The sequence below is a fragment of the Chamaea fasciata genome, unplaced genomic scaffold (genome assembly GCF_029207755.1).
Source record: "Chamaea fasciata isolate MVZ Bird 193981 ecotype frontalis unplaced genomic scaffold, bChaFas1.0.hap1 SCAF_2, whole genome shotgun sequence".
Lineage (NCBI taxonomy): Eukaryota > Metazoa > Chordata > Aves > Passeriformes > Sylviidae > Chamaea > Chamaea fasciata.
Window position 1 is genome coordinate 83,019,537 of NW_027094087.1, and position 25,995 is coordinate 83,045,531.

The following is a 25,995-nucleotide window of genomic DNA, read 5'->3' on the forward strand; positions in this document are numbered from 1 at the left end:
ACATACTCTTGTTGTGCTGCAAAGCCTGGAACTTCCCCTCTGAATAGTGATTGCAGGGGTAGCACAGGTATGCTTAAATACATAGGAGCTAAGTGATAAGAAGTTAAGTTGTATAAAGAACACTTCAAGTCTTAGTATAGAAAAATTTTGTTGAAGAGCCAATCACAGTATTCAAATTATTGATTACTACTGGACCAACCATTGGAGTGTCTACTGACTGTGCAGACTGTTAGTTAACATATAGGACAACAAATTATGGCTGATGTTTGGCTACATCACCTAAAGGATAAAAAGAAAAGACTGCTGCTAATCTAATGTGGAAAACACAGGCAAAGTCAAGAGGAGATTGAGGAACACCAGTGAAGTTTCAGGGACTTTTCCTTTGAATGTTCATTACGTTAAGACTTAATAAGAAAGACCCTGGGCCAGAGATCCTCTGAGCTCATGTTCATGTGACCATTCTGCCTGCAAGTACTCTCAGGCCACTTTCTTGCAGTTCTGCATTTCAACCCTAAGGTAGGATGTAGCCTACCGAGATAAAAATATATTAGCGTTTCTTAATATGCCCTAACTTATAAGAATTTCAAAGTTATTTCATCTTAGCCACTACATTTTTACATGATTCTTCACATTATGTTGGTACATGAAATGTATTTTGACTTTATTAGGGCATTTCTAAGGCCTTCTTCCTACCACTCCTCCTGATCCACTACTGGCTACTCCTTTCATTGTGCCAATATATTTCTTAATAAGGAGGAGGAATAAAAAATTTTGGCGAGGTGGATTACAACCCAAGTATCGTTGATTAGATCAAGAGGGACAAAGCCCAACAGTGAAGAACAACTGCAGCAATGCCGGGATTGCTACAGGAATTGAACAACAATACCATTTCCCACCAATTTGGCTAGTTTCTTTCCAGAAGGAATTTCACAGACAGGCTGTTATCCTTGCAATCCTATAAAACCACATGAACAGACAAAAGCATTTTAAGCTGATCAGCAAAGGTTTGACATGGAGCAGGGACAAAGTGGTTTCTCACTGCACTCCTGATATCCCTGCTCAGGATCTGTGCACAGAACATCCACCAGCAGCGGTTTCTCCAGCTGTGCGAAATCCGGGAGTCAGTCAGGGAGGAACACACGGCTTCTTATTTGGACGACTAATCATCCTATAGACAGTATAGTCTTAATCTACACCAGGGGAAGTTTAGGTTGGACATAAGGAGGAATTTCTTCACAGAAAGGGTGATTAGATATTGAAATGGGCCGCTCACGGAGGTGGTGGAGTCACCGCCCTGGAGGCGTTTAAGGAAAGGCTGGACGTGGAACTTAGTGCCACGGTCTATGCGAGGACGGATCTCAGAAGGCTCTTCCAACCTTACTAATTTCTGTAATCAATCAGTAATTGCCAGTTACTGATCCCGGATGATTACAGGGGTGTTTCGGAAGACAGGTGCCATTTCCGTGACAGCGGGACGCTGAAGCAGCGGCGCTGGATGGGCAGCGCCTCTCCCGGCAAGGACCCGCCGGCTCCCCCCTTTCCCGCCCGCTCCCTCACGCCGGGCGGTGCCGAGCGCCCGCCCCCCGCCGCTGACAGCGCGGCCGCGCGGCGCATGCGCGGCGCAGGGAAGCCTCGCGAGAGGAGGGGCGGGCGGCGCTGTCCCCCCCGTGTCCCCCCGCCCGCCGCCGGCCATGGCGGCGCCGCCGGCCTCGCCCGGGCCCCGCGGCCGCTTCGAGCAGGAGCAGGACCGCGCCGTCCGCGCCCTGGTGCGCCGCGTGACCGGCCTGCCCGAGGAGGAGCTGGGCGGAGAGCGCTTCCAGGCGGCGCTTAATTTCGCCTGGTCCAACTTCAGGTCAGCGGGAGCATGGAGGGTCCCGGTGGCTGCCGCGGGGGTGTGGGACGGGGCCGCGGCCCGCCGTGCGCCGTGCCTGGGGAAGCGCCGGCGGCCGGGTACGAGTCTCTGCCGCAGGATCGGTGGCTGCTAATCCGTCACGGTTGACTCTCGATCTTACAGGGGTTTTCTCCTGCTCTGTTGAAAGGTGCCTTTCAGCGTGTTCATTTAGCCGCCCAAAACTTTGTTGGAGGGAGATACATTATGATTGTCTGTAAAGAGCAAGTGAGGAAGACTCTGCCAAATTGAGATAAACCTTCTGGCTAGGAGTGCTGTGCTGCTTGTGTGAGAGGTTATCAGTCTGCAGGGAGAGATCGTGTTTGGTGTTATTTGGGCTTGTCAGAAGCGTGGTCTTTATTAATTTGTAAGACATAGCAGCCCTTTATACTGCCGCCTAAAACGCCCTTAGTCAAGTTTCACACGCAGTTTTCAGTTATCGTAGTAATTGTTCCAGTCCGTTCTGCCAGCTTCAGTTGGACTCGATGATCCTTGTGGGTCTCTTCCAACTCAGAATATTCTGTGAAAGCTGTGAAACTCATACATGATGTATTGTCAATTACCCGTACTGTCACTAACTGCTGCCTCTTTGAAATCGTATGCAGCTAGTAGATAATCCATATAAAATCAATGCTACTTTACATTTTTCATGCTGATTAAATGCATTTTTGGGGGAGCAGTAGCATAACTCTCCTTAGTTTCAAGTTTGTGGAGCTTGTGATTTGTATTTTAGATTTGATGATGTTTCTGTGCTGTAGTTCTCGGATCCATCTATTTATTTCCATGCAGCATTCTAGTCCTCATCTATTCATGATGTTCCCAACTTGCCAGTAAAAAATGATTTTTTTTTTTTAATGTATGTTAGACATTAATTATGGCTTTGAGTAACAGACTGAAGAATTTTCACTAATAACTTCCCTTAATTTTTCTCTTCAGGACAGATTCTTGGTTTGATTTTTTACTTGTCTTTTCAGTGTGATATTCTAAATCTTTCAGTTCTTATACTTAACCACCATTTTGAATTCATGATTTCCCATGTAAGCTATTGTGCTGTAATAAATTAGATATTTTCTTAAACCTAAACGCCACCTACTTAGTCAGTGCTATATTTTGTGTTGCTCTTATTCCAAATCCTTATACACAGTTGAAATCAGACTAACGTGTCTGTAGTTAAAAAGTCTTTTCTTTAACATGGGACTATCTTCATCCTGCAGTGCTACTTACTAAAAATCCTTGCTAACTGCCTTACAGTTTCACTTTCTAGTTCATTACTTTGGCATTGAGGTGATTTCATGTTGTCTTTTGGCTTTCAGTCTATTTAGCTTAACTGTTGCTAATGACTGGGGTTCAGCAGTTTTCATTTCTGTCTGTGGTTGTGGGAATTTTGCCCCTGTCACCTGTTGCTGGAAACATTGATTTGGTTTTGAGGGCATATAGAGTGTCTTGACCTTGTGCTCGGTGTTGTCACATTTTATCCCCTGTTTTTTAATCTCTGTGTCTGAAGAACCTATTCATAGCCTCATTTAGTCTCCAATGTCCGTTGTGACTTTCACCAGTTCTTGTTTTGTCCCCCTTTTGTACATATATACACACACCAACCTTTGTTGGTGTATCTGTCTTTATTTTTGTCCAAGCTGTCTTTTCTCTTAGACACTCTCCCTTATCCTTTATAAAAAGGAGCCTCTTTTGGGTGTACAGGCCTTCCCATGTGGGTGTTTGTTTTGCCTGTGCCTGTAATGCAGGTCCCAGATAATTCTGTGCATTTGACACCAATGCCTTTGACAACACAGTTCTTGATCTCCTTGCTCTACTTGACTTAGCAGACAGCATACTTTAATTGCTTAGTTTGCTGGTACAGTAGTAATTTTCCATTCAGCTTAGAGTGCTGGTTAGATGTAACCTGCATTCAATTTTTTTATCTTCCAGGCCAATTATGTTTAACCCTTCTTGAGCTAAGAGATGCCAAGATTGAAGTTTGAGTTTTGTTGATGCATAATGCTGTTTCTGAATTAAGTGTGCATTATCAAGCTAGTAATGTTGTCTTCATATATGTAAATTAGCTTTATTTTCTTCCTTATTTCAGCTTCCTTTTAAACATATTCTAATGCAGATTTCTTACACAGATTTCACCGTTTTCTTGATGTGAACAGTCATAAAGTAGAGAGAACAATAGAAGGGTAAGTTTTATGTCTATATATTAAGAATGCATTGGTTATATATATGTATTTTAAAAGCCTTCTTAATACTATTTGTGTTACTAGAATACATGAAAAATTGGTAATTCATTCTGACCTTGGAAAAGCTGCAAGCTGGAAAAGACTAACAGAAAAATTTTTGAACTTGCCACTCCCAAGTACTGAAGAAACAAAGGTATGTATGTTGCAATTTCCTTGTTCTTTTTCTCCATCCCCCTTGCATTTGCACTGACAATGGGAGCTTCAGTTGAAAATTTCAGGTGACTTAGTAGTGGGCTTTGGAGCTGCTGTTCAGGTCATGGGTTTCCAGAAATGAAAATGCATTTATTGTCTTCTCAGGGTTTCCCCACATGGAGTTTCATGACTTAAAGTACACGATCTCATTGCAGAGCAGGTGTTTTAGGGTTAGCATTGTACAAATGCTGTGGCTGGAATCTAGATTCCTGTCTGTTCTAAAACAACAATGAACTGAGCATTTCTTATTCTTTGCCAATTTTTTTTTACCTTAAGTGATCCACCTGGGTGTGTTTTAGTTTTAGGGCTTCCAGCTGGAGTGCTCCTTTTCTGTAGCTTCCATACTGAGACTGTGGGTGTGTTTCACCCTTGATAACACTTTGTATCAAATCAGTTTAGAATGTGGAAGTGGATGAATATGGCAAAAATTGTCTCACTGAGTTTCCTTTCCAGTGTGGCAGTGTAATAACGAATTGGATCTAAGAAAGTTCCTGCTGTTGAGAGATTTAAGCTTCTGGTTTTAGAGGTGGTGCTCCATAGAATGGTGTTCTTTTATAGAGCTGTGTGTTCTGAGTTGCAGTCTGATTTTCTCATTGAACTGACATTTATATTTCTATGCATGTTCCAGGTTCCTTTTAATTTGTGGGGAAAGCCCAGGAGCCCTTAATAGCTTATACGTATTCAGTTACTATCCCGTCGACTCCCGATTTTTGAAAATGTACCTTTAGTAGTGCTTGTTTTGAGATTTGAATGAAATGAAAACTGACCAAACCAAACACCCAAGAAAGCACTTAATACCTAAATGTTGCAAGTATCTGAGAATTTTTAAATTTCCTTTCCTTTTTAAAAATGCAGCTGGGGTGTGGGTGGAGGTAGATTAATCTCCTATTTGTGAAGTTAAATGTCACTTAGTTTTTAGGAGTGACACGTAACTGGCAAGATTAAGTGTTCAATGGTTTTTATGACTGGTAAGTGGGACACCTGCTCACACATGTGATTCTGTCAACGACCTACTGGTTTTCTTTGACAAAATCAGTAATGTTCAGTAGGAACACATTATAATCCTTGTATAGTAGGTGAGTATCATGCTTCTTTATCAGAACTTTGAATTATTTTTTCTAAAATGCAAGTGGAACTCATTCCAAAAGAGCTTTGTGTGTTTATGAACGCATGAAAGTGTATAAAGTTTTAGACAGCAGAATCTCCATGTGTCTCAGTGTGAAATGGTTGGCTGAAGATCTTTGTAATGTCACAATGAGGCCAAAGAAAAACCTTTTTATAGTCAGAAATGGTTGTACATTGGTAAACAGATTTTAGGGAATAGACAAAATACAGACCTCTGGACCATGCCAGTGTTGGCACAGTATTCTTACCTGATTGAAGGCCTCTTGTTTCACAACTGCAATATTGAAGATTCATCCTTAATGATTTGTGTAGATTTTCAGATCTGAAAACATGATATTAATATGTAGTGATTTTAGCTAACTTCATGTTAGCCTCTCTTTGAAATAATTTGCCATCTGAAAAGGGAAGCTAAGACTTGGTTTCCTGAGGCAGTTGGAAATTCCTTTAAGGGCACTAGGGTCTCCACAGTTGCCTGCAGGCCGTTACCTGTGTCCTTCCAGTTCGTCCACCTTTGTGTGGCTATCCATTATCCCTTGTTCTGAGGTGAATTCTTACTTTCACAGTACTTGCATCTTTTTCATATTTTCTGATTATCAGCTCAGTAAGAGGCAGCATGTGCTGTGGCTGCTTTTGAAGGATTTGTATACTGACTGGCTAATTAATGGGCAGAAGAAAATGGATAACATTCAATATCGTGTTGCAGATGTTAGTTTTGTAATTTAGGACTGGGGAATGAGAACTAATGGGAAGCATTCCTGCAGATGATAAGCTGACTTGTTACTGAGCAAAATCTTGTAGACCACTTACAGACCTGCTTTTCTTCTAATGTGTTTTAAAGACAGATACACACTATTCCATACTGTCTCTTCTGTTGTGTTTGTCTGATTCGCCATCCAACACCACCTATGTGGAAAAACCAAGAGTCAAAGAAGTGGGTAAGTTTACAAGATGTTTGTGTGGCTAATGAAAGATATAATCCACAACGCAGTCTGATAAGAAGGACATTTTTCCTTTCCATTTTATTATCTCCTTCGCTTCACATTGCTTTATTGGTTGTCTTTATAATTTATACGTTTAAAATAGCTTGCAAGTCTTTCCTACCCCTGTTTATGTTGCATCACTTATTTAAGTTTTCCAGCCACTGAAGTACCTTGGGAACTCTCTTTGACTTGTACTACTATCCAAACAAACGTTCTCCACCTGTTCAGCAGTGCTTACACGCTCAAAGACAGACAGTGGATTTCTATCCTGAGTCTGTCTTGCACCTCAGTATTAGATCTCTTGAAAAAATTTTGGTGATGTAAATTCCTAGATTTCCTACATAATCAAGGAAAGGGAGATACATTTGAAGGTTTCCAGAGGGAGATCCCAGCTGCCTGCTTTCCAAAGTAGGACTTTTTCACTCAGTGCCTGAAAATGAGGCTTTTGCTTAAGTTTGAGTGGATACCATCCCCCATTTGTTTACAGTGTTGTATCATAGACTGAAAGAAGAATATTTCAGACTAACCTAAAGAAAATCTTGCATCTTAAGATTCCTTTTTGAATGATCTCTGCACATTCCCTCGGCGGTGTTTTGAATGCACTTTCAGCCCATTCCAGGAATGTGAATATGAAGAAGTTATCTCAAACAACACTAATTACAGTTGAGTAAGCTTCATGTTTAAGATATCATATGTTGTAAGTGTGATTGTTACTTTGAAGGTATCACACATCACATCATGGATATGTGGTGTCTTGTTTGGAGAGTAAGACAGTTCTTGGTTTATGTTGTTTACAGTCTGGGATCCTTGTACATATTTAAATTATACCTTTAGAATGTTTCCATTGAGCTAAATGGGACTTTTAATAATGTGACTATGATCACAATAATTGATGACTATACTAATGTGACTATACTCAAAATAATTAGCGTGTTGCATTCTTGCATGTTTTTCCAGGATTGAAGTGTAGGGTAGTGTAACATAATACAGTTAAATGTGCTGGTGGCACACTGTGTTGCATAGTTTGAGTGTATAAGCAATAAAGTTGAGAATTAATAAGGGATATACATGGTTGATACATCACATTTAATGTCATGTTGGAAGTGCATAACCTTGTTAATGGAACAGTGGTGTAACCTTAAGTGGAAGGGAATGTCTTTTGTTTTAGCTATAGAGTGTCAAGATAATTTTAACTTTGGAAGTGTCTTTAGAGGAAAAGAAAGTCCCAGTTATGTGATACTTACTATTTTTATGTTTATATTTCTCTTAGAAAAAGAAGAAGAATTTGATTGGGCAAAGTATTTGATGGAAGGAGAAGAATTTTACTTTGGCCCAGGCATAGATACACCAGTAAGTAATTTCTTAAGGGAAAAACCCCAACTGTATAAACTGGTTTGAGGTGTGTTAGAGACCTGATTGAGTTGTCCTAGTTTGTATGCTCTGCATGTTGATTCTTGCAGGATTCCCCAGTGCTTTGCACAATACCGTGAAATAACACAGATCCAAGCAGAATAACAGTAATACAAATACTTCTGTTTTTCACAATGTTTTGACTTAGTCCTGCAATTAAACTGCCTGCTTCTGCTGTCCCCTGCTTCCACCTAATGAGAACTTTCTGCAGTTCTATGATCTTTTCCAGATCTCTCATTTGCTGGTTATTAATGTTGCGTATAATTGAAATCATTCTCTGTTAGACAGTTATGTCAGTCCTAGTGTCCTGAATTTACTTTATAGTGTAAAAAAGAATAGTTAATGTTTGGCTTGAATAGGAGCTGAGTATAGATCTGTCTGCTGTGTTGTACTGAAGTGTCCTGGGGTTTGTTGCATTTCATAGGATTGGTCTGGAGAAAGTGACGAGGAAGAGGACACTCAGCCCTTGAGCAGGGAGGACTCGGGTATTCAAGTAGACAGGACACCTTTAGAAGACCAAGACCCAAATAAGAAGACAGTACCTAATGCTTCCTGGAAAGGTTAGAATAAGCTGTAATTCTTCTGGTAGACATACTAAAATTTAGCAAGGTAATGCAGCTTTTCTTATTATTCTTTAGTGAGGTATTGTGTTACAGATCTATAATTGTAGTATAAGATGTATGTTATTGTTCATTACTGATGAGGTTTTTTTTTTACAGTAAAGAAACAATATGGAAAGTTTGATCTGGTTTCTGTTACTGCTAACGGAGAAGAATTCTGTTCATTCCTGTGGAAATTTACATGCTTATTCCAATATAGAAATGAAAATTTACAGTAAATGCAGCACATAGTTGTATGGATATAATGTAAATTTTTGTTGCTAAGTATCAGAAGGCTGAAACAAAATTTATTTTCCAACAGAAAAAAGTTGGCTTGCTTGAAGGTATGAAATGTTTCTGATAAAAAAGGTTTATTTCATTAAAACATTAATAGCTTTTCCCTGAATAGCTTCAGGGAGTATTAAATGTAGCTGTATACTTTTTTGTAAAATATTGTGGGGTACAGTATACCTGGCACATGACAACTGCATGGTATATGTTATATAAGCAGTAGCCATCTAACTGGGACTGGGTAAAGTTCTGTTGACAATCACATATTAGAAAAAACTTTGAGGTAACATACTCAATGTATAACAAAAAGGAATGTAGTGATAAAGTTGATGACATTTGGCAGTTTATTTTTTAAGACAGCCTGTTTTTCTATATAGCATTTGAGAATTTCCTGAGGCAGAAGCACAGGTTTTGAGAAAAAATTGGAAACCGTGTAAATCTTCCAGCTCATAGAGTCATATATCCTGAGCTGGACAGGACCCTCAAGGATCATCAGAGTCCAGCTCCTGGTCCTGCACAGGATCATCCCCAAAAGTCACACCATGTGCTTAAGGGTGTTGTCCAAACTTTCCTTGAACTCTGTGTCAGGCTTGTGCTGTGACCACTTCTCTGGGGACCCTGTTCCAGTGTCCAACCACACTCTAGGAAAAGAACCACTTCTTAATATGCAACCCAAACACCCTCTGACACAGCTTCAGGCCATCACCTCAGACCCTGTCACTGGTCACCAGAGAGAACAGAGTCTGTTCCTGCGCTTCCTCTCTTGAGGAAACTGTGGACCATGGTGAGGTCTCCCCTCACTCTTCTCTTCTCCAGGCTGAACAGACCAACTGACCACAGCTGCTCCTCATACGGCTTCCCCTCTGGGGCTGTCACTGTCTTTAGAGCCCTCCTTTGACACTGTCTAATAGCAGTTTCTTTTATTGTGGCACCCAAAACAGCTTGCAGTACCCAGGTGAGGCCTCACCAGTGCTGAGCAGAGCTTATTTTTTAGGACTTCTGCAGCATTTGGGAAATGTGACATTTCTCTGTAAATTAAATTTGTGCACAGTAGTGGTAAATTCCCAGTGCAGTGAAGTGTAAGTGGTAGTAAATGGTAATTCATTTGAAAAGATCTGTGATTCTGTAGCTGAGTGAGTAGGCTTATTAATAACTTCTTCCTGTGTTTTGTAAGCATTTCCTGCATAAATAAAAACACCTTGCTGCCTGTCATGTGTTTCCACAGTCGGTGAGCCTGATGCCCGCAGCTGGCTGGAGCAGCACGTGGTTCCTCAGTACTGGACAGGAAGGGCTCCTCGCTTTTCACATAGTCTGCACTTGCATTCCAACCTGGCTGCAGTCTGGTGAGAAAACAATTATCACTTACTTATTCCTTCCTGGCATACAATGCTAAGTATTGACTTTTTTTAAGCCTCTTTACTGTTGAAGCATAAAGTTACTATAGCTATTACTATTCACTTAAGAACAGAATTAAAGGGGTACAAATGAATAAGGTGAACAAATGAGCTGCTTTTTCTATTAATAGAGTCTTACTCTTTTATTTAATTTTTATTAAGTTTCTCATGTCAGAGAGAGGTCTTTTTCATTTTCAAAGACATGAATCTTACTGATGAATTTTGTTTGGCTTCACCCTTATGAAGGTCTCTGAGAATCTAATACAGATAGGCTATAAGTGGTCCTGGAAGTGAGGAGTCCCCTAATGTTTAAATTTTTAAAATGTTTTTGGTGCCTTCCCTTACAGACTTAAATATAAATTTTGTGTGGGGAAGGAACTTGAAACAGTATATTGCCATAATCTGCCCTGGCCTTAGAAAGAAAATGAGAATTAAAAATAAAAGGGAGTCTGATTCTTTCCTGTCCCAAATTTTGATGTATCAGTAATGAAGTTCATTAGATTTGCCCTTCGTTTTCTTAATTTTATGAATTTCATCATCAAGGAGTTATTTTAGTATAAGGTGGTTGTCTATACAATTTTGAACCACAGTTTGCAATGAATATTAGAAAGTGGGAAACATGAATAAAGCAACGCTGCTTCTGCTGCAGTGTTGTTAGGAGATGTATGTTTTACATGTCTGTGTGATACCTGTCTAGTGTTACTTAATTTGGACTTTTTGATTTTGAATGTGATTGCATAACTTTTGCCACTGATGATATTAATGAGTAAAAAAATACTAAAAATGTAAATAATCATTCTATACTTCGCTAAAATATGAAAATGTACTGAGGAAGGTTTTACAAAGAATTGCGTAAGACGGGATCGTAACAGAAAATTCATAGGTGGCTATGAAAGTTCCACTTCTTAAGTAAACTTTTTAGCTAAAGAGAGAATCTTTTCATATGAGTTAGAGAAATTGGTATCTTACTTTTTAGCTTAGTATTTTTTTCTAGAAAGTAATGGTAAGTTTTCACAGCACTGAATAGAAATGAGTAGTTAAAAAAAAAACAAACCCAAGCCCACAACCTTCCTCCCCCTCCCACCCCTAAAATAGTGGAAATTCAGTACTTCAGGCGTTTGCTACTTAATTTCATGTCTTGTTGTGTAAGATGAGATGATATTTGGGTGTTTTCCACAGTATCCTGCTTAACAATATGAAAATAAACTGCGCTTTTTAAAATACACTTAATATGTCCCTGTGTGCATTGAATCTGCTCAGATGTGAGCAGAGCAAAGCTGAACCTGAAGATTATTGCTTCATTCTTACTCTCAGGTGATTCAGCTGTTATTTCAGCCATTAAATTGTTTTCATTTCCTTTTTTTCTTAAGGGACCACCATTTGTACACCAGTGATCCATTGTACGTGCCAGAAGAGAGGACACTGGTCACAGAAACTCAGGTTATACGAGAAACTCTTTGGTAAGTGCAGCATCACAAAGCTTGCACTTTAACTTTTAGTATTTCTCTCAAGGAAATGAGAGAAAGATGTCCAAAGAAGGAATTATTACTGAGCTTTTAATTTACACTGTTTCTTACAGTAAAGATGCTGCATATGTGTGATAACCATTCACATTTGAGGCACTGGAACAGGTTGCCCAGAGAAGTTGTGGATGCCCCATCCCTGGCAGGTTGGGTGGAGCTCTGAGCAACCTGGTCTGGTAAGAGGGGGGGTTCACTTCATGGTCTGCAGGCTGGAATTAGATGATCTTTAAGGTCCCTTCCATTCTGTGATTCACAAAGAAGAAGGTAGCTTACTAGTTCTTTTTGCATTGATTTTTCAAGTCTAAGTTAAAAAGAACCAGTTTGTTCTTATCTTGTCCCCATAGATTTATAAAATAGTGTCCATTTTTAGAAAGCAGGCTGATTCATCCTATAGCTGGAAATTATCTCAACTGTAAAGAAACTTTAGGAAATATTTACTTCATGCCAGTGTTTAATTGTTCTTGTTCTGGCAACAACTTACGGTACCAATAGCATTGTACTTGATCTGTAGTCTCCTGTAACCAAAGAAAATAAACTTTTAGGCAAGGGAGAGCTAGTTTTTTATTAATTATACATAATTATAAGTCCATTAAGAGGGAAATTACTACTCTTTTTGTTTCTTTTCAAGGCTACTTTCAGGAGTGAAAAAGCTTTTTATATTTCAGCTGAATGATGGAAAAGTGACTGTGCGGAATGATATTATTGTAACTCATTTAACCCATGTAAGTTGTTTCTGAATCTCAGAGGAATATGTCATTAGAAAGATGTAATTTGTGGGAATAGGAAATTAAGCTGCTTGTGGAAATTTCTGCAGTTTTTCTACAATTGTGTTTTATGTAAATAAGAGGATCTGGCTCAATAAAACTGTTCCTGTATCTGAGAATGTGATGAAGCAATAGCATTTGCAGAATTTTATAGTATTTTAATTCATAAAAATACTATTGCAGTTCAATTTTTAGGCTTTATGAAATACAGTTTTTGTTAGATGATTCTGAAAGGTTTCTCTTTTTTTTATTTAGAATTGCCTGAGATCTGTATTGGAGCAGATAGCAGCATATGGTCAAGTTGTGTTTCGACTACAGAAGTTTATTGATGAAGTGATGGGACACTGCCCAGAAAACATAATGCATGGAACAGTTTCCACTCCAAAGAAGACCACTGAAGCCCCATTCAGAACCTACCAAGCTTTTATGTGGGCTTTGTATAAATATTTCATTAGCTTTAAAGAAGAGCTTACTGAAATTGAAAAATGCATAATCAACAAAGGTACATTGCAAGGGAAGTTTTTCATGAGGGGGCCACAGAAATAATGAACACTGACAAAATTTGCTTTTCCCTTGGATGTTATTTTATGCATCTTGGGTGGTTTTTTTTTTATTTCCAGATAAAACAGTCACACTTTCAATAGTAATAGATAAGTTGTCTCCCAGACTGGCACAGCTGAAGGTACTTCACAAGGTATTCAGCACAGGAGTAGCAGAAGTGCCACCTGACACCAGAAATGTTGTACGAGCATCTCATCTCCTTAATACCCTCTACAAAGCTATTCTTGAATATGACAGTGTTGGAGAGGCATCTGAGCAAACGGTAGGGGAAATAATTCCTTCCTTAATAGAACAGCACACTAGAACTAACTAAATTAGTTACTATATTTAGAAACTAATGTATTATTATTTTTTGACATGAGTTCACTCATCCTGGATGGAAACGTATTTATGAGAGGATCAAGAGCAGTGTTTTTTGAGGACCGAGGGGAAGGACTGGGGAAAATCATAGGCCAGGAAGCTGTTTTGAAAGAGGGAACTTTGGAATAGCTTTCCCTCCTATTTCTACAATTGCATAATTCAGTTGGTGCTGAAATGTCGGGGTTTGGATTTTTACAGAAACTTGATTATATTATTGAAAATATAGTTGATGTCATTATATCCTTTTGTTTTCCTGATCCTGATGTTACGAAACTACGGTGTTTATCCCTTGCTGTTTCAGAGATGTTAGGGTGAAAAAGTGCTCTTTGGGTCTGTGATGACAATAGTAGCAAGGGGAATACAGGCTTCCATTAAAAAAAAAAAAAAAAAGCTGTAATTTTTAGTTTACCTTTTTTCTTTAAAATCCTTAAGTGTTGTGTATATATTACAAACAGATTGCACAATTAAGAGATTAGACTTCACCATAATGCTTTCAATGCTTGATATTAAAGCATTCAGCCAGTTTTTTTTTTTTTTCTTTTTTCCTTTAAATTCAGGTATCCCTTTTGTTCTCTCTCTGGGTCGAAACTGTGAGGCCATATTTACAGACAGTGGATGAGTGGATAGTCCATGGGAATTTGTTTGATCCTGCAAAGGAATTTATTATTCAGAGGTAGGGGTGCTTGATACTAGACACATGTAATGCTGTGTAGGCAAACCTGTTGTAGAACCTAGGGTAAAGAGTAACAGTAAAAGTAGATTTTCACATTTGTTATTTTGCTTAAGAAATAATTTCTTAATCACATTTCTGTAACTTGTCTCAGACTTCTCATTAGAGAAATTACATGAATATGTATCTTGACCACATGTTGTTCTAGAGTAGAAATCAATTATTTTGGTTTTTTTTTCATCTATATTAAATAATGAGCAGGCTGAGTCTGAGTGTACTGACTTTTTTAAAAAGGAATTAACCATTTTTCAAACCCAAGACCTTTGCAAAATTTACTTTAAAATTCTTCTAATCTTAAGTTGTTATGAATCAAATGCTATTTGGAATTAAAGTACTCACTGCTTCTGACTTGTAGTAAAGTTAATATGGTGTCTTGAATTACGTGTGCATACCCTAAACATTACTTGAGCTGTTAATTTTTGTTCTGTTGCTATGCTGCATTTTGTTAGTCCTTTTTTTCAACAGCTTGGGAGTGGAAAGTGAATATAGAAATTAAAGTTCTGGCTTGTAATTACAAATTCATTTTTCCCTATCTGCCAAACTTAATTGAACCTGTGTCTGTTAACATGTGTTGAGATGAGCATGGAGTAAAACAACAGCTCTTGTAGTACTACTGTTATAATTGCTTAGTAGCAGAGATCCTTAGCATCCTTATTATGTCCTCTTTTTCTGGTTCTATAATTGTGTTTTCAGTGCTACCAACAGGGCTGATCTCAACTTAGATTTATCCTTCATTTTAATTACCTAATTTTAATTATCTAATTTAGGTTTTTCCATCTGACTTCAGAGAACAAATGTGTACCTGATGTAAACAACAAGAAAATATCCGAAGTGAACTAGAAATTGAGTTTCACCTACTCTAGAATTTTTCAGCTTTTCTAGTAGTAGTTACTTCAGTTTGAGGTTTTAAATAAGTCTGCAAGTCAGTCACTCATCATTTTGAGACTATAGATGCATGCCGCTGTGAGTAGTTAGCATCCTGGGCAAATTTATTTATAATTGCTCTATTTGACCTGCTCTTGGGGTTTATTTGGTTGTACAGTTGTTTTATCTCCCATGAGCTAATTGCTCATTCTTCTCAGAGTGTCTAGATAGTTTGCAAATAGGGATGAGCTAATTTTATACCGTTTTGAAAATGCTTCATGACTGTTCTAAGAGAAAGGCCAAGCATAGAACAAGGAGGGTACATGTCCTCTAGTAATGGAGTTTCCCTTTGGAAAGGAAAATACTCAAGAGCTTTTTATTTCTTTGCAGAAACAAAAACGTTCCAGTTAATCACAGAGATTTTTGGTATGCTACCTACACATTATACAGTGTGTCAGAAAAGACAGAGAATGAGGAGAAGATGAGTGATAATGCCAGTGCCAGTTCTGGCAGTGATCAGGCCCCTTCAAGCAGACAGCACACAATGGTTTCTTTTCTGAAACCTGTGCTAAAGCAAATTATCATGGCTGGGAAATCCATGCAGCTGTTGAAGAACCTTCAGTGCACAGACGGCTCTCCACAGCAGGCTGCATCAAGAGGTGAGATGTCAGTTTGTACACCATTGTGCCTTAGGCTGTCTAACAGTATGGCTGTATTTTTGGTAATGGGCTTCCCCTTGCTTTAGAATCATATAACACTCTCTTGAATGCCAAAATTGTGTTTGGTAACTTCAGGTCGGATGGAAAACACTCTTCCAATGCAAACAAGTGAAAAGAGCAAAGTGAATGAAGTTGAGAGTTCCATGTTGTTCTATTGCTTTAAATGTTTCTCAAACTTCTTTTCGTGTGCTTACAAAATAATTTTTTTTGTTATGAGACAAAACCAGCTTGTATGTTCTAATAGTAGAACTGGTGTTTTTTTATAAATAATTGTTTTCCATTACTCAGTGGTTGAGTAATCTGAGATTGCATGTGGAACTTTTTTTTTTTTAAAGCTTGCTCATAAGTAGATCAAAGGTGTTTGGATATCTAGGATATTTATTTTGAGTGATTGTAAAACATAATACAACATTGTAACTAATATTGGGTTTGCGGGTTTTTTTTGCTTTTTTTTTTTAAGGAAACAAAATAATTTTTTTCATTTGTCTGCTTCTTCATGTTTAAAAGTAGAGATAGTTGAATTATTTTGGAGACACTTCAGTAAACACTGAAAGATTGTCAGGTGTTAAAAACTAATTGCCTTTGCACCTGGAGTAGGAAGTTCTTTAATAATCCCAAAAATATTTCATATTTCAGATATCCATTCTGCCGTGCATTTGAACATATGCCTGAGGTTAGGCATTGGGCTAGTCCTATAATTCTAAATATGTATTTGAGGGTATTTTGTTTCCTGAATAGTGGTCTAAATGTAGTATTTTAAAAGTTAGCACGTGAACATTGGACTGTGGAGCTCCTTGAGTTCAGATGATGTTTTCTGCGATGTGTTGCCCAATTCAGATGCTGAACGGAAGAGTTTATACACGCTGTTCTTGGAATCCGTGCAGTCTCGCCTGCGGCACGGGGAGGAGTCTGTTCCAGACATCATCACAGAACAGCAGGCCACAAAGCAGAGCCTGATAAAGATGCAGTCTATAGCAGAAAGACACTTGGAACTGGATGATGTCCATGACCCACTGCTAGCTATTAATTTTGCCAGGTAAATGAATGATCTTCCTGCTGTGTTGCTGAGAGCAATATTCAGCCTAGTGACATTTGGTAGATCACATTTTCATTGCTGCTGCTGCCACTGAAAACAAGCAAATTCAGGATAAAAACGAGCACCAAAAATCAGTGACAGAAGCTAAATAGACACTCCACTTGGGCATGGTTAAAGAAAACCAATTAAAATCAGTGAAGAATGTGCTACTTACAATTGGTAGCGTAGAAAATTGGAGTAGTCTTTATTATAGCAGGCTTTTAGCAAATAAGTGGCTTAATAGTGAATGCCATTGTAAAATCTGAACTTTACAAGTTTGCATGGTTTTTGTACACAGTGTTCTCGATTTGCACCAAGTATATTCTTCAAAGAAGGTGACTTCAGTTTTGCTGTACTTAAATCATTTAACTGTAAAAGCCTCCCAAAATTCCCGTTACATTATGAAATTCTTCATAGTGAGGGAAGTCCAATAGTGAGTATAAATCTCTTGGAAATTTGCGGGAAAGATAAACTCGGAAAATCTTATTATGTGATTACAAATAAGAGAACAGCTATTTATGTTTTTACTAAATACTAATTATGTATTCACATGTTTTAAAACTGACATCAAAAAAGGAGGAACTTGTTTTAAAGAAATAATAGATAGAACTTTGTTTCCCTTGTTTATTGGGACTGTTCTAGTTGTCAAAATTGCTACATTAATTCAATATCGAGCTCATTCAGTCTATCCAGGCAATAACTGCTATGAGCTGGACTTCCTCTTAGAGTGGTTACAACTGGCAACTGGCTTTTTACAAAGTATTATAATAATTTGATGCTTTCTGTGTAAAAACAGTTAAACTTATCAAATGTAGACCACATTCTCTTCCCATCATATGATATTATAGGTGATATGTAGGGACCCCATAATTAAGATGCCTCAAACCTGTTCTCCGTGTGTGGGGTGTTTGGTTGGATTTTATTTGGTGTTTTTTGTTTGGTTTGTGGTTGTTGGTTGAATTCGTACTTTATTTCTTTAATTTTATTTTTCTTTCCTGGGAAGCTCATGTGAGTGCTGTGTATGCACAACATAGTTCCTATCAACGTGAGTTTGTTTAGTAAGCTGTATAATATTTGAACTTGATGTTTTTCAGAAGAATGCGTTAAGCAGTTAGGTGATTGTAGAATGCTGTCCTCTGTGATACTCTTATGTCTGGTGGTACACAAACAGTGTGATGGATCACTTTATAGCCTGGATACATGCTATAATCAGCTTTTATTACCCCTGCACCATATATTTCAGAGCAGTGGACCCAAATTTGATTAAAATCTTTGAAGGTATGACATTGTTTTATACCTTGTATGAATAATGACCTTTCTTCCCTAAGTATCTTGTTTTGTTTTGAAGATTGTATTTGGAACAGAGTGACTTTCATGAGAAGTTTACTGGTGGAGATGTCTGTGTGGATAGATCCTCAGAATCTGTGACCTGCCAGACTTTTGAACTGACACTGAGGTCTTGTCTTTATCCTCACATAGACAAGCAATACTTGGAGTGCTGTGGTAATTTGATGCAAACTTTAAAGAAGGATTATAGGTAAGAAAGTAGGTTTCTTTTTCCTTAACTTTGTTTTTTTTATTATCAATAGTATGTCATCACTAGAAGAAGCAATTCTGTGTTGTGTTTCTACTCCAGTTTGGTAAACAGCTATAAAGTCATTAAGGAGAAAAGGGGGATATGACATTATAGACTCTTGGGTGAAAACCTGGTCTAGCTTGAATCAACAGCAAAGCTGTCATTTGTCGTCAATGGATGTTTGGTGGGGATATTGTTTCAAGCAGTATTTCTAAGTAGTGTTGTCATTTTATATTCATTTTAAGGAGAGGGACAGGATTTTCAAACTCCGCTATTTCTGAGAATTACTTAGCCTGTAGGATAGCTTCCAGTGAAGTTAGTGGAGCTCTTAAAGCTGACAGGGAAAAATGCCGTGTTTAAACAAAGGATTCAGTGGAGACTTTGTTATGTTTATATTCAATACTCAATTTTTGCTGTGAAGAGTTTTTAAGATTTTTGTTTCTCTAGCAGTTTTGTTTTGCATTCACTTGTATGGTGAGACTCAGGAAATGTTATATGTTTCTTCTGTTCAGGCTTGTAGAATATTTGCAGGCAATGAGAAATTTTTTCTTACTTGAAGCTGGAGATACTATGTATGACTTCTATACAACTATTTTTGACAAAATTAGAGAAAAAGAAACTTGGCAGAATGTTGCTTTCTTAAATGTTCACCTACAAGAAGCAGTTGGACAACGCTATCCAGAGGACAGTGCAAGGTAAAGTGCAAAACATGCTTTAGTTGTGTTTAATTTACATTCAGCTGTATTAATATACTTAACTTGCATAACACAATACTAATTATTGTGTACTCGTTAAAATAATGTGTTTTAATGAAGTTTTGAGCTGTTGTCCTCTTTCCTACCCAAATCCTCCAGATTAAATCAGACAGTTTGTGGTTAGCAGTGAGAAATAGAAACTAGTGAAACTACTCATTTAAAACAGATTTTCACCAATTACATCACTTGTTTCCTTGCATAGGTTGTCAATATCGTTTGAAAGCATTGATACAGCAAAGAAGAAACTCCCTGTCCACACCTTAGATGGTTTGACATTGAGTTACAAGGTAATGAGTTAAAATGGCTGCAGTTCTTATTCTAGAACAGATTTAAAATGTTGTATTAAAGTGACTTGTATTTTCTGTCTTTATTATCCTCTCTTCCTCCTAGGTTCCTTGGCCTGTGGATATAGTTATAAGCTTAGAATGTCAGAAAATTTACAATCAAGTTTTTCTGCTCTTACTGCAAATAAAGTGGGCCAAGTATAGTCTAGATGTTCTACGATTTGATGGTAAGATATACTTCTTCAGAAAAATACTGTTTTGTGGTCTAAGGATATGATTAGTCTTCTGCTTTCTGCAGTAAGTAGTATAAACTTGTTAGAATTTTGATTCATTCTATAAAATAATAATCTCTGTTAGTGTCGCAAATTATGTGTATTAAGCTGGGTGTGGTTTTCACTTCTTTCCAGCCTCAGGGACAGCTCCATTCATGCATTCCCTTTGTCTCTTTGATTCAAGTCTAGTTAGTTATACTGGAAACTTGTTACTTCATTCTACAGACTTTGCTGTTGAAAGAAAGTCTGTGTACCACGCCCTAATGGTTATGTGTAGTCTTTTTATGAGTAATACCTCACAGACAAGTTAAGAAAACAAGATGAAAAAAGTAGTCTATTTGAGAATGAAACCTTAAACTGCTGGGGGATTATAGAAAGAGATTTTTTTTTGTATTTCCTTCACCAAGTTAATGTATATACTCTTCCTCTCCCATGTAAAGTGGATATAGACTTCATGTCTTAGAAAACTAAATTAGAAAGTTGATGGGTTCATCTATATTTTGAACATCAGCTAAGTAATTATCTTCCTAAAAGTATGTGGTTTTTTACTGTTTAAACTTAGAGGTATGACTTTTTGGTTAAGTCTTTCCCAAAAAGCGCAACACTCTTGTTGTTTTTTTGTTTTGGTTTTTTTTTTTTAGAACTAGTCTCTGCTGCAGAAAACTCACAGGTTAAGGAAGGAACTTCATTAGAACAAGGAACACTTCCTGCATTTGGACCACAAAAAGAAAGTATAAAACAACAAATACATCGCATGTTCCTCTTAAGAGTGAAACTTATGCATTTTGTCAACAGCCTGCACAACTACATCATGACTAGGGTTTGTGTTATATCACAATTCCATTAATATTAGGAGCTTGTAACTGGAGATGCAGTATTCGTTTACCTTTAATACCTAAAAAACACCCCAAAACAAAAAGCAAAATGTAAATAAAATGTCCTTTCTGCACGTGTATCAGTTTCAGCTTGGCCATTTTAAATCAGTAATTCTAAAAATGGTTTAGAAGTTCTACATGCATGTTATTGATCTTTGGGTATTACTGATTCTTTTGTCTGTTTCTCCCAGTGCTAGATGACTTAAGGACAGTAATGTAAAAAGAGGTTTCTATAAGCTGTAACTTAAGAGCTATTATACTTATAAAAATGTTAAAACAGATATTTTAGTTAGATGGATTCTTCTCAAAAATCTCCAGTACACAGTGTATACATGACTTTTAGAATACAAAGGCAATGCCTGTCAATACATATCTGCTCTATTATTGCCTTTTTTTCTTTTATTAAAATTTGTATATGCTCCATTTCAGCCTCTCTGGGGATAGTCGTCGTGCTCTTGTGTAGTGGCAGTATATCTATTTATGTGAGGAATGTTTCTGTGTAGTTATGAAAAGAGCTTGAAATTTTTGCTATTGGTAATTTGGAGGCTAATCCTAAAATTTGAGAGTGAAGAGCAAATGAATCATGCAATTTCAGTCTCTTTAAAAATATATTGGAAGAGAGTCATAATCACTGGTGTGCAGCATTGAATTTAATAACTTTGGCCTTCTTTTTAAGATTCTCCACAGTACAGGCTTGGAGTTTCAGCATCAGGTAGAAGAAGCCAAAGATTTAGATCAATTGATAAAGATTCATTACAGATATCTATCTACAATTCATGATCGCTGCTTACTGAGAGAAAAGGTGGGTAAAAAATTAGTATATTTGATGTATTGAGGTATCAGGACAAGAAAGTAGTTTTGTACTAATGCTGTTTTGCAGCATACATACTAAGCAATGTGTAGGTACTCTTGAGGAAGTGGTAGCTTTTCACACTGAGATCCAGTTTCCCTTGCTGTTCTCAGCTCAGTTCTATCAAGGAAAGAGGATAAAATTAAATCTCTTATATTGGGTACTACATGACTTGTTTGTTTCTAGAAGGTGGGAGGTTTTGAACTAACCAAGGCTTGTAAATGTTAGGAAGATTACACATAGTGGTATGGTAGAAAATGGAGGTACCTGGATAGCTTTGTAACATCTTATCCCACATACTGTCTGTGCAAAGTCCACCTCCAAGTAGTCAGCTGGGAAATTAACTGGAGAACAAATACAAACATCTTCACTTTGGAAGAATCACATTGTACTTAGGAGATTGTTTTTACAGCTCAGATTAAATGGCATGTGAAACCTTTTTATTGCAGCATAATAATGAAAATTATTGTGCTTAACAAAGAACTTCTGACTTACTCCTTGTGTTTTAATTATTTTAGGTGAGCTTTGTGAAGGAAGCTATAATGAAAGTGTTAAATTTAGTACTGATGTTTGCAGACCGCTGGCAAGCTGGTTTAGGGGCTTGGAAGTAAGTACACATACCTAAAATCCTACATGGTAGAATAAAAATAATTTTGCAGCTCTGAGTATGATTTTGTGCCCAGAACTGCACCTCCAGGTGAAGTTGCACCAATGCTGAACAGAGTGGGACAGTCACCTCCTTTTTCCATCTGGCTGTGCTGTGTTTGATGCACCCCAGGATGGGGTTTGCCCTCCTGGCTGCCTGGGCATCCTCCCTGTTCATTCCTGTTGAGTTCTTGTTGACCAGCACCCCCTTTCCCCATTTGTACTTTTTTTTGTGTACCTGCTGCTTGAAGGATAAATGATACTGGGCAAGTCTCCAAGGCTTTGTCAAGCACTCAGAAGTTGATGTGTGGTCCTGAAGCCTGCTGGTGTGGGCTGGCTTACTTCATATTTTTCAGGACTAATTTTCTTTGGCACAGATGCTACCTAAAACTTAGATCTCACTCTCCTGTGACATTAGGAAATTGCTGTTTTTGGAGTGTTTTTCTCATCTAGAGTGTCAGAAATAATTTGTGAATGCAGTTGATAAAGACTGAAACTCAGGGCGTGTGGTTACATGCTCTTGGACGTGGCAGGAAAAAGTCATAGCTGGTGTCATCTCTATCTTCTTTGGAGGGGGGTAAAAGGAAAGGAGGGACTATTGTGAGCTATGTCTTCTCCCTTGACAGGTGAGTGCTAGCTGACAGAGGAATTCAAGAGATTGCCAGATAGTAAATCAGTGTGGGTGTGTCCCTGTTTTACTGGCGGTGTAGGTCCCCAAGGACCTCTAAAGCAGTACGGATCGGGAAAGGCTGTCTTGCTTACAAACCTGTGTAGGAATGATAGATGTCATGTAGAATCACACAGCTTCTCCAAGTCACTGCAGAGATTTCTAAAATAATGAAGAAATTATTAATGCCCCTTTGGTGCTCAGATGCTCCTGTCAAAATTGCCTTTGTTTTTTAGAAGTAGCATATGCAGGCATAACTGAAGCACGATTCTGCCACGTTCAAGCCAGAATTCTATCTAAAGAGTACTTTTGTCATTTACTTTGAAATTTTGGTCGTATTTTGAAGATAACATAGGGACTGGTCTGTTAAGCATTCCTCTGTTAAACTGTTTCGTAGGATGGAATCCATAGAGAAGATGGAATCTGATTTTAAAAACTGTCACATGTTTCTTGTAACTGTTCTCAACAAAGCTGTTTGTCGAGGCTCTTTTCCACATTGTAAGTACATGGGGCTTTTCACATATCTGCACTTACACTAAGTTTCTTAGGAATGTGTTTATGTTTTAATCTGTTCTAATGTTTGTTGGCACATTTTAAATAATCTCATTTTGTGAGTTATGCACAGAAGGACGCCAAGACTTACCTCCTACTAAGTTAAAGTCAGTATTTTTTTAGAGTATTTTGCCAAGCTTTTCTCGGATAGCTATCTTCAGTTTATCTGTTTACTTGATGAGGGGAAGGTGTGTAGCCAAGCAAGTGACAAGCAGTTTTCTAAACTAATGAAACTAGGTTCTAGGGGCATGGAAGAGTATTCTTTTTGTTGGTATTGGGAATGACAGCTGTGATATATCTTGAGCAGATAAGATTTTATTGTTATGGTGCCTCTGCTGCAACTGCACTGGGTTCTTGGCTCTGCCCATCTGTTGGAAGTTAACTTCCTTGGCAATAGAAACAGCAGAGGATGACATGTCTATGCTTCTACTTACAACCTGGTATGAGCTTAAATTTTTAATCAGTGCCAGTTTTGGTTACGAGGTAACTGCTCAGTGAGATTGTGGGGCATCAGGCTTAGTTGGGACACAGATGGGTGTTCTCACAGGTTTCCACACCATCTCTGGATGTGCCTAGGGGACATGACCTAGTGGTGGACTGGGCAGTCTTAGGGTTAATGTTTGGACTTGATTGTTTTAAAGGTCTTTCCCAGCCTAAAACCTGTGCCTAAAACAGGCGATATCTGCCATCACTGCTACTCACATCTACAAGAGCTTCTCTGCAGAACCATCCATGAGGAAGGCTTACTGTATATAAACCTCCACAACTTTTTTTTTTTTTTTTTTTTTTTTTTTTGTATAACAGTATTTCAAACAAAGGAGCCAGTTTCTCACCAGTTGTTATTATGTGAAATAACTAACGGGTAGCTGATGATGAATGTGGTGAAATACTATCTAAGGTGTCAGAGACTCACAAAATGTCTTACTGTCTGAAGTCCCAAAGTATTACAATTTGAAAAGTAAACTAGCATCTTCCTGTTAAAGGACAGAATTGAATATTGCCATAAACGTTTGCAGAATGCTGCAAATGCAAATATTAACTACATTTTTATGGTTTGTTTCACAGTGGAATCTTTAGCTTTGTCACTGATGGCTGGCATGGAACAAAGTTAACACCTACTTCCACTGAATTAAGGAAGAACTGATAGCAGGATTTATGTTGAAATTCCTGTGTTAAAGAACCGTAAGCATTTTGCACTCCACTTTAAAATGTGTATAGCTAAATGATGCTGGTGTTTTGGAGCTGTGTAAAATATTTTAAAATGTAAATAATGTATAGGTAAGTTTGTTGGTTGTGGCAGTGTGTGTATATGCTTCAACATCAAAAAACATGTATAGTGTAAAATTCATTCCATGTAAACAATCTTACTTGACAATACATTAAATATATTTCATGCTGGAAAAAGGAATTTTTTAAAATTTAATTATGAGTAATTGATGGCTTACTTTTTCCATTAATTTTTCAGCTGTGAATAGGTCACAGGGCAGTGTGGAGTGGTGTGACTCAAATTTTGGTGTTTAGAATGTTGGTTGAATTAATTTTTGGCCTTTGTTTCCTTTGCAAAAAGGTTAAGAAGCATTCATCTTCTTGCTTAGTGGGTCTTAAGAAAATTTTAAGAAGACTGTTACAAGACTGATGTAAAAAACACAAGATTAATTTATCAAAATGGATTATAGCAGAACATAAAAAACCAGTATTTTTTATGTTAAATGTTCAAATGCTTATTAATATTAGTGGTAACTTCGGTCAGTTTAAGTAGGATTAAGATGGCAGTGTGTAATGTACTAGTTTTAATGATTGGATTGTTGAGATGTTTCAAAGGTGGTCAGATATGACTTGACCTTTATCCTTCTTCTAAAGCTTTTGCAAGCAAACTTTCACATCTAATAGCTAATCTCCTGTAAAGATTGTGGTACAGAAGGGTACATTTCTGGACAAGTAAATGCACGAGATGTTCTGTACGAGATGACTTGCCCTGTCTCCTCCCCATCAAAGTTTCTCTGGAATTCTGACCTGAGTATACCTGCATTAAAAAAGATAAAATCAATCATAGATATTTACCTAATGATTTTTTGGAATAAATAAAAGATTTGATAATTCCACTGTTGTGTGTGTTTCTGTTGAAATTCAGTCAGTAACTTAATTTGAGAGGTGTTTCTTTAGGATACATGAAGTGTACTACTACTGAGACTATGCGGCTCATTATAAAACTGTTTTTTTCAGCTGTAAACTAATAATCATATGAAAGTGAATATTTGTGTTTGTGTTTGAACAGGAGATCTCAATGTTCTTCCAAGCTATGAAATGTTTTGAGGAATATTTTTTTTTTCAATTATGACACTGAGAAAGTTTCTGCTGCCCTGTAACGTGTTCATTTTTGTTTGACTGAGTGGAGGTTTTACTTTAGAGTACACCATGTTTGTATTATCCTTTGCTACCACATGACACACTTTACCAAGTGGATGTTTTTTGTGCTAGGTGAACACCTGTTAACAAAAGTAAGTTGGCTGTGACTGGTTCTCATTTAAGATTCCAGATTATTTATTTATTGCTAGCAGAGACAGTGCATTGTTTAGTAACTTTCTTACTCAGAGTAAAATAGAGTAGCATACTAAGAGTTTTAAAAGACATACTTGTGCTTGGAAGTTCAGCACTTCTGTGCACTGGTTCCTTGCTTTTTGAGTGTGTCTTGTACTCTGTGCTTTTGAACTGTCTAACGTGGTTGCTTTATTTCTGCTTCCTATACAGTGATTACCTTCAGTGAAATTCCTACTTTTCATAACCTTACCTTGGACAATATTAGCTAG

The 25,995-nt window shown here is 37.7% G+C and overlaps 1 protein-coding gene across 2 annotated transcripts; it reads left to right on the top strand.

Moving 5' to 3' along the window:
• Window positions 1–1,676: 1,676 nt before the first annotated feature.
• Window positions 1,677–25,283, top strand: TUBGCP5 (tubulin gamma complex component 5). 2 transcript variants are annotated; one of them, XM_066176505.1, is made up of 24 exons: window positions 1,677–1,852; window positions 4,012–4,065; window positions 4,150–4,258; window positions 6,281–6,377; window positions 6,974–7,084; window positions 7,693–7,772; window positions 8,257–8,392; window positions 9,948–10,065; window positions 11,487–11,576; window positions 12,268–12,361; window positions 12,659–12,905; window positions 13,024–13,226; window positions 13,882–13,997; window positions 15,309–15,577; window positions 16,475–16,673; window positions 18,061–18,249; window positions 18,801–18,983; window positions 19,246–19,330; window positions 19,434–19,554; window positions 20,241–20,419; window positions 21,151–21,276; window positions 21,843–21,931; window positions 23,034–23,134; window positions 24,254–25,283. In XM_066176505.1, exons 1-24 carry the CDS (start codon window positions 1,692–1,694, stop codon window positions 24,298–24,300), a joined length of 3,204 nt encoding a protein of 1,067 aa, XP_066032602.1. In that variant the 5' UTR covers window positions 1,677–1,691; the 3' UTR covers window positions 24,301–25,283. The 2 variants fall into 2 exon arrangements, with proteins under 2 accessions (XP_066032602.1, XP_066032601.1); XM_066176504.1 differs by lacking the exon at window positions 6,974–7,084 and having other exon boundaries at window positions 1,678–1,852.
• Window positions 25,284–25,995: the final 712 nt, after the last annotated feature.